This window comes from Pipistrellus kuhlii, unplaced genomic scaffold (assembly GCF_014108245.1).
Source record: "Pipistrellus kuhlii isolate mPipKuh1 unplaced genomic scaffold, mPipKuh1.p scaffold_m20_p_5, whole genome shotgun sequence".
NCBI lineage: Eukaryota > Metazoa > Chordata > Mammalia > Chiroptera > Vespertilionidae > Pipistrellus > Pipistrellus kuhlii.
In genome coordinates, this window is record NW_023425551.1 from 75,140,907 (window position 1) to 75,153,537 (window position 12,631).

Consider the following 12,631-nt stretch of genomic DNA (forward strand, 5'->3'; position numbering starts at 1 on the left):
AGGCAGCTCCTGGTCATTTGTCCTCTGCCACCCAGAAGGACTAGCTAACCAAACCCTCTCCCAGCCTACGCCACCCCCACTTCCCCTCAAGCTAAGAACTCCGTCTCGCTAATGAAGCTGAACTCTCCTCCCCCCATCACCCATTCAGAAGTCATTAGCAGGATCTCCACAATTAGGAACAAATGGCTTATAACGGATGGCATCCAGGGAGGGCGGCTGGGATGGAAGGGAATGAAGCTGGAGCTCTGAGGGCCACGGGGAGCTGCTATGAAAAGAAAAACTAGTCTTGAGACAGGAGGGTCTGTCATCTCCAGTAGGAGACCACCCCCTCATTTCTGCCTCTGAGAATTCGGGGGGAGGGGGAAGCCAGGTGCAGGGCTGTTCTCCAGGCTGCAGGACTCGGCTCTGTGCTCCTGTGCTGGGTCCCAGTCCCACTACGCGTGTGTGTTTAGGAGGGTGGGATGTGCTGGTCCTGGAAGGGCTGAGCTCTGAGAATGGAGAGGCAGAAGCACAAACCGCAGCTGGAGAGCTGGGAGTGCTGGAGGGAATCGGGGCCAGTGTTGCCCAAAGTGCTGGTCATGATCGACGGGTGGATCATTATATCAATTTAGTGGGTCAAAAAATGGGGAAAAATACACACGCACATGCTTTTTAAAAATCAGAGGTACTGGGTGAGCATAAACATTGTTTCATGACTATGTGTGTGGTGGGTGTTGGAGTAAAATGTAGCTCTCACTGTAGATCTCAAGCAAAAAGGTTTACGAAGCGCTGATCCAGCTCCCGTTACAGAGGAGGAAACGGACAGCCAGGGCAGTGACAGGCCCGGAGTCACACAGGGGCAGAAACAGGGGCCGACATGGGGCTCTGCAGCCAGGAGCTGGCCAGACAGGAGGGAGGACCCTAACAAATCCTGGTTTGACTTGGAGGGTGGTGAGGGGTAGCCAAAATAAACAAACCCCAAACGCTTCTTTTGTCTGCACCCAGCTAACTTTAGTAAAATTGGGATCTAAGTTATCTTGGTAATTTCAACTGGGGTCTGGCTAGATGTAGGGGAGGGGCGGGAAGGTGTTTGGGGTACTGTCCCCCCAGGGCCACAGGATAACGTTCTGTTCACTTATCAGTCACTCAGCAAATATTTATGAGGCCCCACAGGGCACTGGTCCTAGACACCGTGGGCTCCCGGTGTTTGCTTTAACGGGGCTCCATTCCCATGGGGTGAGACAGATGCTAACACGGAGGCAGGCGAGCCATGAGAAGGTGGGGAGCGTCACAGAGGCTGGCTGGCTGGCTGGCTGGCTACGTGGGTTGTGTGGCCAGGGAAGGCCTCTCTGAGGAGCCATTGAGGAAGAGGAGGCGACTCTCCCAGGACAGCATGCACGGCGCAGACAGGAGCCGGTGCACGGCCTGAGGCGGAATGGGCCTGGAGGTGCCTCATGCGTGGTCAGTGTGGCTGAGCCAAACGGCCTGAGGGAAAGTCCCAGAGATGAGCAGGGGCCAGATCACACAGGCACAATGGTGTGTGCTTTTTTAATCCTCACCCAAGGACCCGCCTACAGAGAGGAAGGAAAGGAACAAGAGAGGGAAAGAAGCATCGGCTGCCCTCCACAAGTGCCCCGACTGACTGGGGATCGAACCCGAAACCCAGGTATGTGCCCTGACCAGGAATGGAACCGGCGACCTTTCGGTGCACAGGACAACGTTCGACTAACTGAGCTACTCTGGCCAGGCAGGGACAGTGGTTTTTTTATTTATTTCTACACTCTGGAAAAACTGCTGGAGGATTCTAAGCAAGTGAATATAAGGAATTACGGAAGAGACAGAATTGTCTAACCTGCCCCTAGTAAACAGTCAGTGCCGAATAAGTATTTGTTACTTTTTGTTAAATAATATGAATAACAAAAACCATCTCTCCGTTCACTCACTGAAACAGAAAGTGGAGGGACCAGAGTAGAGGAAAGGAGTACAGGGGGAAAGGTCATAGGTCAGCAGTCCAACCAGGAAGGGTACTAAGCACAGGGAGAGCCAGGTCCTCCACCAGCCAGGCTTTGTCCTCTAGCAAAGACATAAAAATGGAACTGCACAGAGGAGGGGGCGAAGGGAGTGGGGGAGAGCAGACCATAAAACCCCCGAAGTGATTCTACACCTTTTTCCCTTGGAAAAAAAAAAAAAAAAGCTTTTTGGAAAAGGCTGTAAATTTTTTTTACACCAACCTCGTAAAAATGACATTGGCGCATTCTCAAATTAGAACCATTAAAATGAAAACCAGCAACGCAGATACCGACGGGCCCACGTGGGTGGGAGAGGCAAGGCCCGGTGCAGCCTGCTCTCAGGGCCTTCCCCGCCAGGCCGTGCCCCTGCCACCAACAGACGAGAACAGACCATGGGCCCACAGCTCTGAAAGGGGAAGGGTGCTCCCCCTCTTTCCTCTCCCTGCCCTGCGCCCCCAGTGGGGGCCTTAGCACTCGGGGTGACCCAGGATGGCCCATGGGCCCAGACCAGCTGGTGTGGGTGCTGGAAGAGTCAGGGCCCCAGTGTGGGGGTGGCAGGGAGCCCTGCACCCCCAGATGGTGGTCCTGTCTGTGGAGTCCTCAGGAAGCGGGGTGTAAGGAAGTCTGGGTTCAGAGCCACCGTGGGCCCGGCTACTGCCCTCACACTAGCCACCTCTGCAGGGGTGGGGTTTGGAGGGGGCTGAGGGGGCATGCCATTCCCCTCTCAGAATAGAGGGGCTCCCCTAGGAGAAAGCTAGCTCCCCACTGAGAGGTGCTTTGAGTGCGGTCCTCCCCAGGTCAGCCTTCACCTCAGAAACATTCCACCCCCTCCCGCGGCCCCAAACTCGGGCCCTGTGAGGGGGTGAGGGAGGAGAGAAAAGTCACCCTGGAAGGGAGGCTGGTGGAGCCGGTTGACTCATGTGGTTCCCAAAGAGCAGAGCTCTGGAGTCCCCTCCCAGCCCCGCCCCCTTACTGCAGCTCCCGCCCCTAGGGTAGCGCCGGCGGCTCTTTGGCCCCTCGAGTTTTTAGCAAAGGCCAGCTTAGGAAGACCCTAACTAAGTTAATAACTAAGTTAATAACTACTTACACAGTTTAAGTTTAAAACACTTGGCTCTCAAAATAAATTTCAGTCGTCGTCCTGTTGATATTTGGCTGTTGACCAATGAGTTTGCCGACTACTGCCCTAGGGGACCTCCCCTTTCCTTGGACTGGGAGGCAGACAGGAAACGGTGGTCTTTAGCTGAGTAACCCAGGACGGGCACAAGAACGGGGGGTGTGGTGGTGGGGGTGGTCACAGCTCTCTCCCCTGCTGGTCCTGGAAGCCCAGCCCCTCACTCACCTGCCCCCCATTCCGGGGCAGGCAGGGAGGAGCACTCTAAGCATGGCCCTGCAGCTGCTGAGAGTATGGGAGGGACTTCATCGACATGAAGTTTCTAATCTCCCTCGGGGGAGTCTGGGCCCCAACACTCCCTCCAGCACCTCCTGGGGAAGGAAAGGAGGTGTAAGGCCATGTACGAAAGAGCAGAATCTGGCATGAGGGTGGGAGTCCCACAAACTGAAAAAGGGAGCCCCAGGCCTAAAAGTAAAGACAACTGCAGACAGTGTGTGTGAGGTGGGGAGCACTAACTCACCTCTGAGGCCCCTCCCCTTCCTGCCCCACCCCCCGAGTGGCTTGGGCAGAGAGGAGAGCCAGATGGAGAAGGAAAACAGAAATCTCTTCCATTCTTCGCTTTCCCCCTGCTCCGGTCCCTGACACCCCCATTTCTTTGGCGGGGGGTGAGCTAAAAGCCCATTAAAGTGCAGCTCCCCTTCTCCCAACCCTTTTGAATCTCCCCACAGGATGTGCGCGGGGTGGGATTTGGCCCCGGTTGCCACAGCAACTGCAGTGGGAGTTCCCAGACGCTAAGCAACCCTCCTGTGACCCTCGCTGACCTGTCACCCCCACAACCTGAGGACAATAGGAGTGCGGCTCTGGAGGCCAGGGACGCCTTTCAGTGCGGTGGCCAGCAGCCCCGCGGCCCCATGGGGCCTGCTCAGCCCTCCTGCCCGAGTCCCGCCCGCCTGGGCCAGAGTGCCCATCGGGCCCCAAGACCTCCCCAGGCCCCCCACCTCCCAAAAGCTGGCACAGATTCTCCCAGCCCTTACTGAGCCCCAGCAGAGGATCTGAGCGGTCCCCATATGAACACTTATTAACACTTCCATGCAGGTGAATCAGATTAGGATAAAACGTAAAACGCAAGGGCATCCTGCAAGAGAAAAGCCATGCGAGGGGAACCATGGCGGGGGGGGGGGGGGGGGGGGGGTGAGGAAGGACTCAGTCCACAGAGCCAACTATCAACAGCACAACGATTGAAATTTCCTTTGAGAGCCACATTTTTTAAACTTAAACTTCTAACGCCACTTCTTCAAAATAGGCTCGCCCAGGCCGTGGTCTTTTGTGGAAGAGCCACACTCAAGGGGCCAAAGAGCTGCGTGTGGCTCGCGAGCCACGGTTTGCCGACCACAGGTCTAGGTGAAGGCAGAGGACCGATGGGCAGTTGGCACATCTGCTGGGTCTGTAACAGCAGCTGGGGGGTCGCCCACTCCAGCGGCCAGCAGGGTGCCCCGTGCACACTCAGGCACAGTGCGTGTCTGCTGAAGAAGTGCATGCCCCAGGCCCACCACACTCCCCACACCCCTTTCTCACCAGAGCGAGGGGACTGGAGACCAAGGTCAGAGTGGACGTGGCATGGCTCTGGCACTCACCAAGAAGGGTGTTGGGAGGGGGGAGGGGGAGGGGAAGCTGGGGCCCTGACTGCTTCCATGGGGCAGCCGGCCAGGGACCCTCTCTCCCTCCGAGGGGCCTGGCAGCCAAGTTGTGTCTGTCTCCCCCCCCCCCCCCCCTCCACCCCGGCCTCTGTTTAAACAAGCTCCGGCCTGCTGTTGCATGGAAACAGGCGCCTGCTCTTATTCCAAAGCGCCGTGGCTGCCCTCTCCAGCACTGTTTGTTTCAGCCTAAAGTCCTGTCACTGGTCTGACTTCTGACTCGCCCTGTTTATCTCTCTCTCTCTCCTCTGTCAACTCATTATTCCCAAAGGCCAAGCTTGCATTTCCAGGGTTTGTTTACCCAGAGCGGAGGGACAGGGACCAACAGACAGCAGGACAGAGGGAGAGGGGACAGACCAGCGCAATGCTCACAGACACCACCCGCCTCCCCTCCTCCCCAACCTCCTTCTTCTGAAGTGGCTACTTAGGGCCAGTGGACAGTGCTGCTTCTGTTTGTTTGTTTTAAGAGACCTTCTAGGCTGAGAATGGAGCGCTCTTGATCATGCGTCAACACACATTTATGTAGCTCCTACTATGTGGCAGGACTCGCTCCCTCCGTTTCCTACAGGGGGCTGACTGTGTGCGTGGCAGGAGCAAAGACCCTGTGCTGAACCCTGAACTTGGAACTGGGAGACCCCTCTTGCTGCCCTCTCACCTGTGATCGGGAATAATAATATCCACCCCCCACCCCCTCCCTCCAGATGACTAAATGACACAACCCATGCGAGAGACACAGGTATTTGTTTGTCCTTGAAGGACTTCCTGGTTGGGACTGAGAGGGAGGAGGAGCACACGGGGCCAGGCTCGCCTTCCTATGGTTGGTTTAGCTCACAAATCGGAACATTGGTGGGGGTGGGGGGGCGCGGCAGAAAGCGTTACCCCTGAAACCCCCCCACACACCTCACTCTCATACATTATTTAATTGCACATTTTCGGGTTTTTAATTTTGCAGGTCTCTTTTCGTAGCTCGGAGCCAACAAAACCTTTTTACGTCTCAAATATTTTCCTTGGCCCCAGGCACCGCGCCCATAGAGCCCAAATGGGTAAAACAGCCCTCCGCCGCCTCTGAGCCTCCACCCCAGTTTATTTGTGAAACAGATATAGGATTTTCCAGGACTTTGGGACATTCCCCAAGACAAACAGGAATAGCTGGGACGTGGAGCGCGGAGGGTGAAACATGTGTGTGCAGACGGAGAAACCTGATCAGCACACACCGTGCCTCCCCGCCCCACGCGCCTCCCCCGCCACCCGGGTTCTGTGCGCACGCTTCGCTTCAGACACGTTTTGAAGGACGGTCCCAGTCTCAGTATTTCTCCGGCCCACGCCTCACCCCCCATTCCGCACGGAAGTGCGGGAGGGGAAGCTGGCCATACAGAATGGGGGGCCTGGGAGCCTTCTGGCGGGTGTGTTGTGTCACTATTTTGGTCGAGAGTGGGATCTTGCCCTTTGACCTCTGTCCCCAGCAGACAGCACAGGCACCCAGTCTCTCCCCAGAGATCCCGCGTAAAAGGCCAGGGAGATGCCAGGAGACTCCCAAGGCCCATCTCCCTGGGGAGAGAGCGGAGGCCGCCCCTTCCACTCCAGCTCCCACTGCTGGTGAGAGGAAGCGACTTTGAAAGCCCTTAGCTCCATTCCCATCCACACAGCCCCTGGCGACAGGCGTTTCACACCTAAACTGCGTCGGACCCTAACAAGCCAAGGCTCAGGAGGCCCAGGGTTTGGCAAAGGTCACACGAAGGGGTGCGCCTGGCCTTAACCCGGGTTTGTTCCATTCCTGTGTCTGTGCAGGTTGACCAGCTAGCTCAGTGCAGGGCGCCCAGCTTCTGGCCATGCTGCTCCAGGCTGACCTCCGGCTCCCAGGCATGTGGTGGGGGTAGAATTTTGCCCTTTGACCTCTGCCACTCCCTAGGGGCTGTGGAGTGGGAGGAGCCCCAGGATGGGAGACAACACGAGAGCCACTACACACATCCCTGCAGGCGCGCACTTAAGGGTGGGACCCCCGTGGGGAGGGCAGGCAGGACCTGGGTTTTCCTTCCTCCCAGAGAGCCCGAGGGCCAGGGCCACCAGCGGTGACTGGAGAAGCAGGGAGCCAAGCCAGAGAAGCCTCTCCAGCCGGGCTGGCTGGGCCGGTTCTCCGGAGCTTGTCAGGCAGATTCTCCCTGTTTCCCGGGTGGGGCTGGGACCTGGGCCCTTGCTCTGTCATCGCCCAAACAGGCTCCCCACCCTAGGCCTCCCTACCCACAGAAAGGCTGGTCTTGAACTCCTGAACTCTGCCGCTCAGAGCGGGAATGATGGAGGATGAGAGGGAAAGCGGACACAGACAGGGGTGCCCGTCTGAGGCCTGAAAATGGAGGCGGGCCTTTGCCTGCCTCTGGCTCTTGGCCTTTTCCCAGCTGCTTTGGCCTCTGGTGTCTGAAAGCTTGATCTCATCAGTTTGAGTCAGGGGGAGGGGAGAGGCTTATTTTATGATACAAATGAAGTGGAGATACCCCTATGTGCCCACCCCCTCCCCCCAGTGGACACACTTCTAAAGGGAGGGCCTTCTCCCCAACCCTATGAGCTTGGCCAGTGTGCCCAAGAGCCCGGGTACCCACCCACCCACCCAGGAGGTACCCCTCGGGCCTGCCTCCCTAGTCTGTCTGTACCGGTGGGCATTTCTGAGACTGTCCGAAGCGCCATGATGACAGGACCCCGAGTCCCACTTCTTTCTCTGGAAAGCTCAGCTCCCCCTTGGTGAAGATGACCACCAGCACGGAGGGCACAGAGGGCGTCCCTGGGAGCTGGGCCTTCCCAAGACGGTTAAAGGGAAGCCGCCTGGCACGGAGCAGTGGCGCCAGTGGCCAGGATGGAGTGGGCAGAGGCCTGGCACGCCTCTGTGGCCGAGGAGGGGCGCCAGCTCCTACCTGTTGCTGCTGGAAGTGCAGCAGATCCGCAGGGCTCATCTCGCCGTTGCTGTCAGCGCCCGCTGCCGCGTCCCTGCCCGCACCGCCTCCGGCAGCGCCCGCAGCCCCAGCACCGCCGCTGCCATCGGCCTGCCCCGAGAGGCTGCCCACGCCATTCTGACCAGAGGGAGCTGACCTGATTGTCTCCGAGGCAGATTCCACCATCATGTCGCTCTAGCGGGACCTGCAGGGGGAGAAGAGATGGGGGAGAGGCTGAGTGGGCAGGGCAGGTGCGGGTTCTCCCCTGGGTTCGACCATGTCCCTCACCACCCCCACCTTACACCCCACCCCAGGCCTGGGCATCTCCTCCTCCACCTTCTGGGGGCTGTTCCTGGGACCCCTTTTGGGGTGCAACCTCTCCCAATGTCACCCTTCTCCTAGGTCCGGGCTGCAGCTGCCTCCTCTCCTAACCTCTCCCAACGTGACTTCCAGAAGGCCACTACATGTTAGGGGTGAGGCAGCCCTCCCCCATGCCTATTCTGGCCTCTCCCTCCAGGCCAGAGCATGGGGGGAGGGGCGGGGGGGGCGAGGGTTCTGCAAGAACTTAAAAGCAGGTGAGCTATTCACTGGGACTGAGTATGCTCCTTCCTCCTCTGTACAAACACCTGTAATGGCCCCTGGGCTTGCAGACAGGGAGTTCCCCAGGGCAGGGGCCTCCCTGGTCTTGTCCTGAGGGCACAGGTTCTCATGGAGATTCCCTCCACAGCAAAAAGGCTCCATTTGCCCAGCGCCTCCTGGGAGCCAGACTCAGCTCGGAGCTGTGCAGTGGAGGCAGCCGTGGTCCACGTCTCCGCCTTCCCTTCCAAGGCTGGCCAGAGAGGGTCTGGCCACAAGGAGACACTCAGTAACGATGTCTCCACAGGCACCGTGATGCCCAATCACAAGCTGAGAGTGTCCATCATCCTGGCCCGACAGAGGGAGAGCGGAGGGACCAGAGTTGGGGGATTTGCAGAGGCAAAGGGTCAAAGCCTGAATTCCATACCCTCTTTTCCCCACTCCCAGAGAAGGAGGAGGTCTGGACTTCCTGCTACAACTTGTGGAGGTCCCACTGCCTCGGGGGCTTGTACCCACACTGTGATGGGGGAACTTGAACATGCAGAACTGTTCTCAAAGTCTGGGATGTATCCGACTACCCCCAACGGCGCTTGAGAGGCGCATGGATTTTAGTGAAACAGGAGATGGCTGGTATCTACCATTATGTCCTTTTTTATTATTGATATCAGAGAGGAAGGGAGAGAGAGAAACATCAATGATGAGAGAGAATCATTGATCGGCTGCCTCCTGCAGGCCCCCTACTAGGGATGGAGCCCACAACCCCGGGCATGTGCCCTTGACCAGAACCGAACCTGGGACCCTTCGGTCCGCAGGCCAATACTCTACCCACTTGAGCCAAACCGACTAGTGCTTCAATAAAAGATGTTTTTATTGATTTCAGGGAGAGAGGGAGGAGAGAGAAAGGAAGGGAAAGGGAGAGAGAAACATCAATGTGAGAGAAAGGCACTAAACAACTGCCTCCTGCAAGAACCCTGATTGGGGGACTGAACCCACAATGTGGGTATGTGCCCTGACCAGAAATTGAACTGGTGATCGTACGGTGCACAGGATGACATTCAACCGACTGAGCCACCCCAACCAAGACTTCCACAGTCTTTTTTTAAAATATATTTTATTGATTTCTTACAGAGAAGAGGAGAGAGGGATAGAGAGATAGAAATGTCAATGAGAGAGAAACGTCAACCAGCTGCCTCTTGCACAGCCCCTACCAGGGATGTGCCCGCAACCAATGTGCATGCCCTTGACCGGAATCGAACCTGGGACCTTTCAGTCCTCAGACCGACACTCTACCACTGAGCCAAACCGGTTTCAGCTCCACACATCTTAATCTCCCTAAAACTCCATTTCTTGGAGTCCTGGAAGGAGGGAATAAAACAGCACATACAAACCACCTAGCAGAGTACGCTCCCATCAACCCCTTCTTCGCCTGCCCTATTTGTAAGGGCGAAGACCCTGAGGCTTAGAGACGTCACAGGCTTGGCCCAGGGGTCTGGGAAAGTCAGCAGTGTTCTCCTCTCTCTTCTTGATTCCCTTTTGGCCTAAGCAGACCCCACCACCACATGGTGTCCCTAACTTAAGAGGCCTTGCAGGTAGCAAGTTATAGAAACTACTGGAAAAGACTAATTCCTCCTTAAAATGGCAGCTCCCAGGAGCACCTCTCTCCTGCCCCCAAATTCTCTCCTCACTCTTGCACCCCTCACTCTACTGGGCCACGTGCTCGTTTTATCCCTGCCGGAAACAAAACCAATGGAAGTGAGGGTCCGAGGGGAGCCCACCGGTTCACATGTGCCACCTCACTGCTCTTAGCTCCTCCCCTGTGACTCCAGGGGTCTCTTCACGGCTTCCTACGGTAACCTGGGCTGCCGGAGTGTCCTGTGTCTGTGCATTTCCCTGCGTGTTCCCACATTTTTCTGGTGGATTCCCCCACCCCAGCTGCTGCTCCCACTCTTGGGGCCCAAGGAGCGGGGCCGGGGGCGAGGGGGAGGGCAAGGTTGGGGGCGACGGTTTGGAAGAGATTGAGCGCTCGGTCTCAGGCCTTAATGGCCGTGTCAGCCGGAGGGCCAGTGGCCGCCACATGATGGATGGGGTGGGCGCCATCCTCCACCCGCCAGAGCACAGGGCTCCAGCCCCCCTTCCCAGCCACCCACCCTGATCCCTCCCGGCGGCCTCCAGAGCACCTTCCCCCACGCTACGAGAGGGGGGTGGGGAGGCAGCAGGGGCACAGTCTGGCCTCCCTCTCCCCCCACACTGGCCCTGCTGGGGGTGGAGAGCAGCTGCCTGCCCCGATTCCAAGCTTAGCTCCTCTGAGATCTGAGAACTCCTGGGCCCCAGGGGACAAAGCCCAGAGCCTCAGGGGTGTGTGTGCACAGGAGAAAGGAGAGAGAATCCAGCAGTTCCTTTCCTGGGGTAAGAATGAGTGCCCCCTTTTAATTCTCTCTCTCTCTCTCTCTCTCTCTCACACACACACACCACGCGCGCGCACGTGCACACACACACACACACACACCATCAGGTTGTAGGCCAGACAGCAAGTTTTGGGGGAAAAGTAGAGGACACAAACAGAGGTGTCCTTTCTTTTCTCTCTTTTTATTTTAATGGGGGGGAGGGGTGTGTGCAGATAGCGACACCCAGTGAACAACGTAATTGCTGCAATGTGGCGTGTAATAGTAGCTATTCAAGGGCCAATCATTCATATTAAACAGGGTGCAGCAAGCCTCTCATTTGCATGCTTGAGATTATACGCATCTGAAAAGTCATTTCCGCAGGGTATATGAATGGCATTAATTCCCACAGGGCGCGCTCTGCCCCCTCCTGGGAACGTCACCTCTCCCCGCGCTCCAGCTGCCGGCCCACCTACACCCGCGGAAACCTGCAAGGCTGGTGCTCCGGGCCCGAACCCTCACCTCTGCCCCGGGCCGCCCGCCCGCCCTCTGAGAACAGCACACCATCGGCCTCGTGCCTCCGGCTCACCCCTCCACGGGGTGTTGCAATAGCGCCGGGGTGTTCCCTGCGCTGTGGGTGAGCAGGCTCCGGGTGCCTGGGGCCCAGCCTGCTCGGGTTGGGGTGGGGTGCTGGAGGTGAGCCGTGATATCCATGCCCTGTAACTATGAGAATGTGGGGTGCAGCGGAGGAAGCGTGTCCCTGAGGACCTGGACCCTGGCTAGGGGAGAAGGCAGGGGCCTGGGTGCCAGGTGGCCTGCGCTCAGCCACAGCCGGCTGTGCACACTCTGCCTCCCTCCTTCCCTGGGCCTCCGCTTCCCCAGACCCACAGGGAGCGGTGGTCTTGAAGGTCTCTTCTGACTTGGAAGCTCCAGGAGCAAAATTCCCTGGCCCAGCAGGTGGGCATGAAGCCAGACTGTTCCGGTGGCTGGACGGAGCCTGTGATGAGGGTTCCTCTGAGTCACAGCTGTGGTCTCTTCCCCAAAAGGCGAGAACAGACGTGAGCTTCCTGCTCCGGTAAGGGGGGCACCCTCCAGGAGTCCCCTCCTCCCTTCACTCTGCTCTTCCCCCTCTGTCCAGGCCCCCATTTCCCCAGCAAGCATCAGCGGGACACCCACAGCAAGGAGAGAGGCCCTGGGGGTTAGACCACCTGGTCCCAGAGGCCTGATGTAGGACTCTGGGCAAGTCACTGCCTTTCCCAGGTTCGCGGCTGTTCTTTCTTCCTTTACACAACGCGTGTATGGGGGGTCAGGAGGTCTCTCTAGGACTGAAGCCCTCACCCCCCACCCCAGCCTTCCCAGAACCCCCCTTACAACCACGCTCGGGGCAGAGAAGAGCGGCTGCAGGGGAGTTACTTCCGGTGACTTAGGGTTTCCGTCTGGCGCTCTGATCCTGCCCTTAGGCAGCTCCTAGTCTCCCATCTCTCGGGGTTCCCCTTCGGGAGCCAGAGCACCCCGGGGCCTTGGGCCTGGGCCTTCAGAAGGAAGGAAGCTGGGTCAAAGCCGCAGCCGCCTCTTCCGCTCTGGGGGAGTCTGCGGGCCGCTGGGGGCTCCCGTTTCCCCAGAGGCTACTGGCCCTTCTAAGAACCCCGTCAGGTGCCCCGTGGGGAAGGCCTGGCGGAAGTGACGAGCTCCACCTACCTCGGACCAAAGGGAGGACCCCAGGGCTGGGATGCTGTGGTGGGGAGGGGGAAAAGGATGGGGAGTCCTGCACGTGGAGAAACCTTTGTGCTTTTTCCGCGGGCCCATATGGTGTGAGAGAGTATTAATCACCGTAGCTTTTTAATTAACCATCGCTTAGTCTGAGCCCTAACATTTGCCACGACACCCGGCACCTCGCTGCGAACCCGCGCTGCCGGCCCAGCCAGCTCATCAATTAATTTTTATTGACGGTTTCTTCCCC

At 58.0% G+C, this 12,631-nt stretch overlaps 1 protein-coding gene across 7 annotated transcripts in view; it reads right to left on the bottom strand.

Annotated features, from left to right (window-relative positions):
* Positions 1 to 12,631, bottom strand: part of FOXP4 (forkhead box P4) — a 53,791-nt gene that overhangs the window by 27,701 nt on the left and 13,459 nt on the right. For 6 of the 7 annotated variants that reach the window (XM_036413750.2, XM_036413746.2, XM_036413743.2 and 3 more), the window contains exon 2: positions 7,697 to 7,919. In XM_036413750.2, the coding sequence (XP_036269643.1) occupies positions 7,697 to 7,903 (207 nt within the window). In that variant the 5' untranslated portion in view covers positions 7,904 to 7,919. Of the gene's footprint in view, positions 1 to 7,696; positions 7,920 to 8,470; positions 8,604 to 12,631 lie in introns of those variants that run through there. The other variant, XM_036413745.2, reaches the window with a different exon arrangement.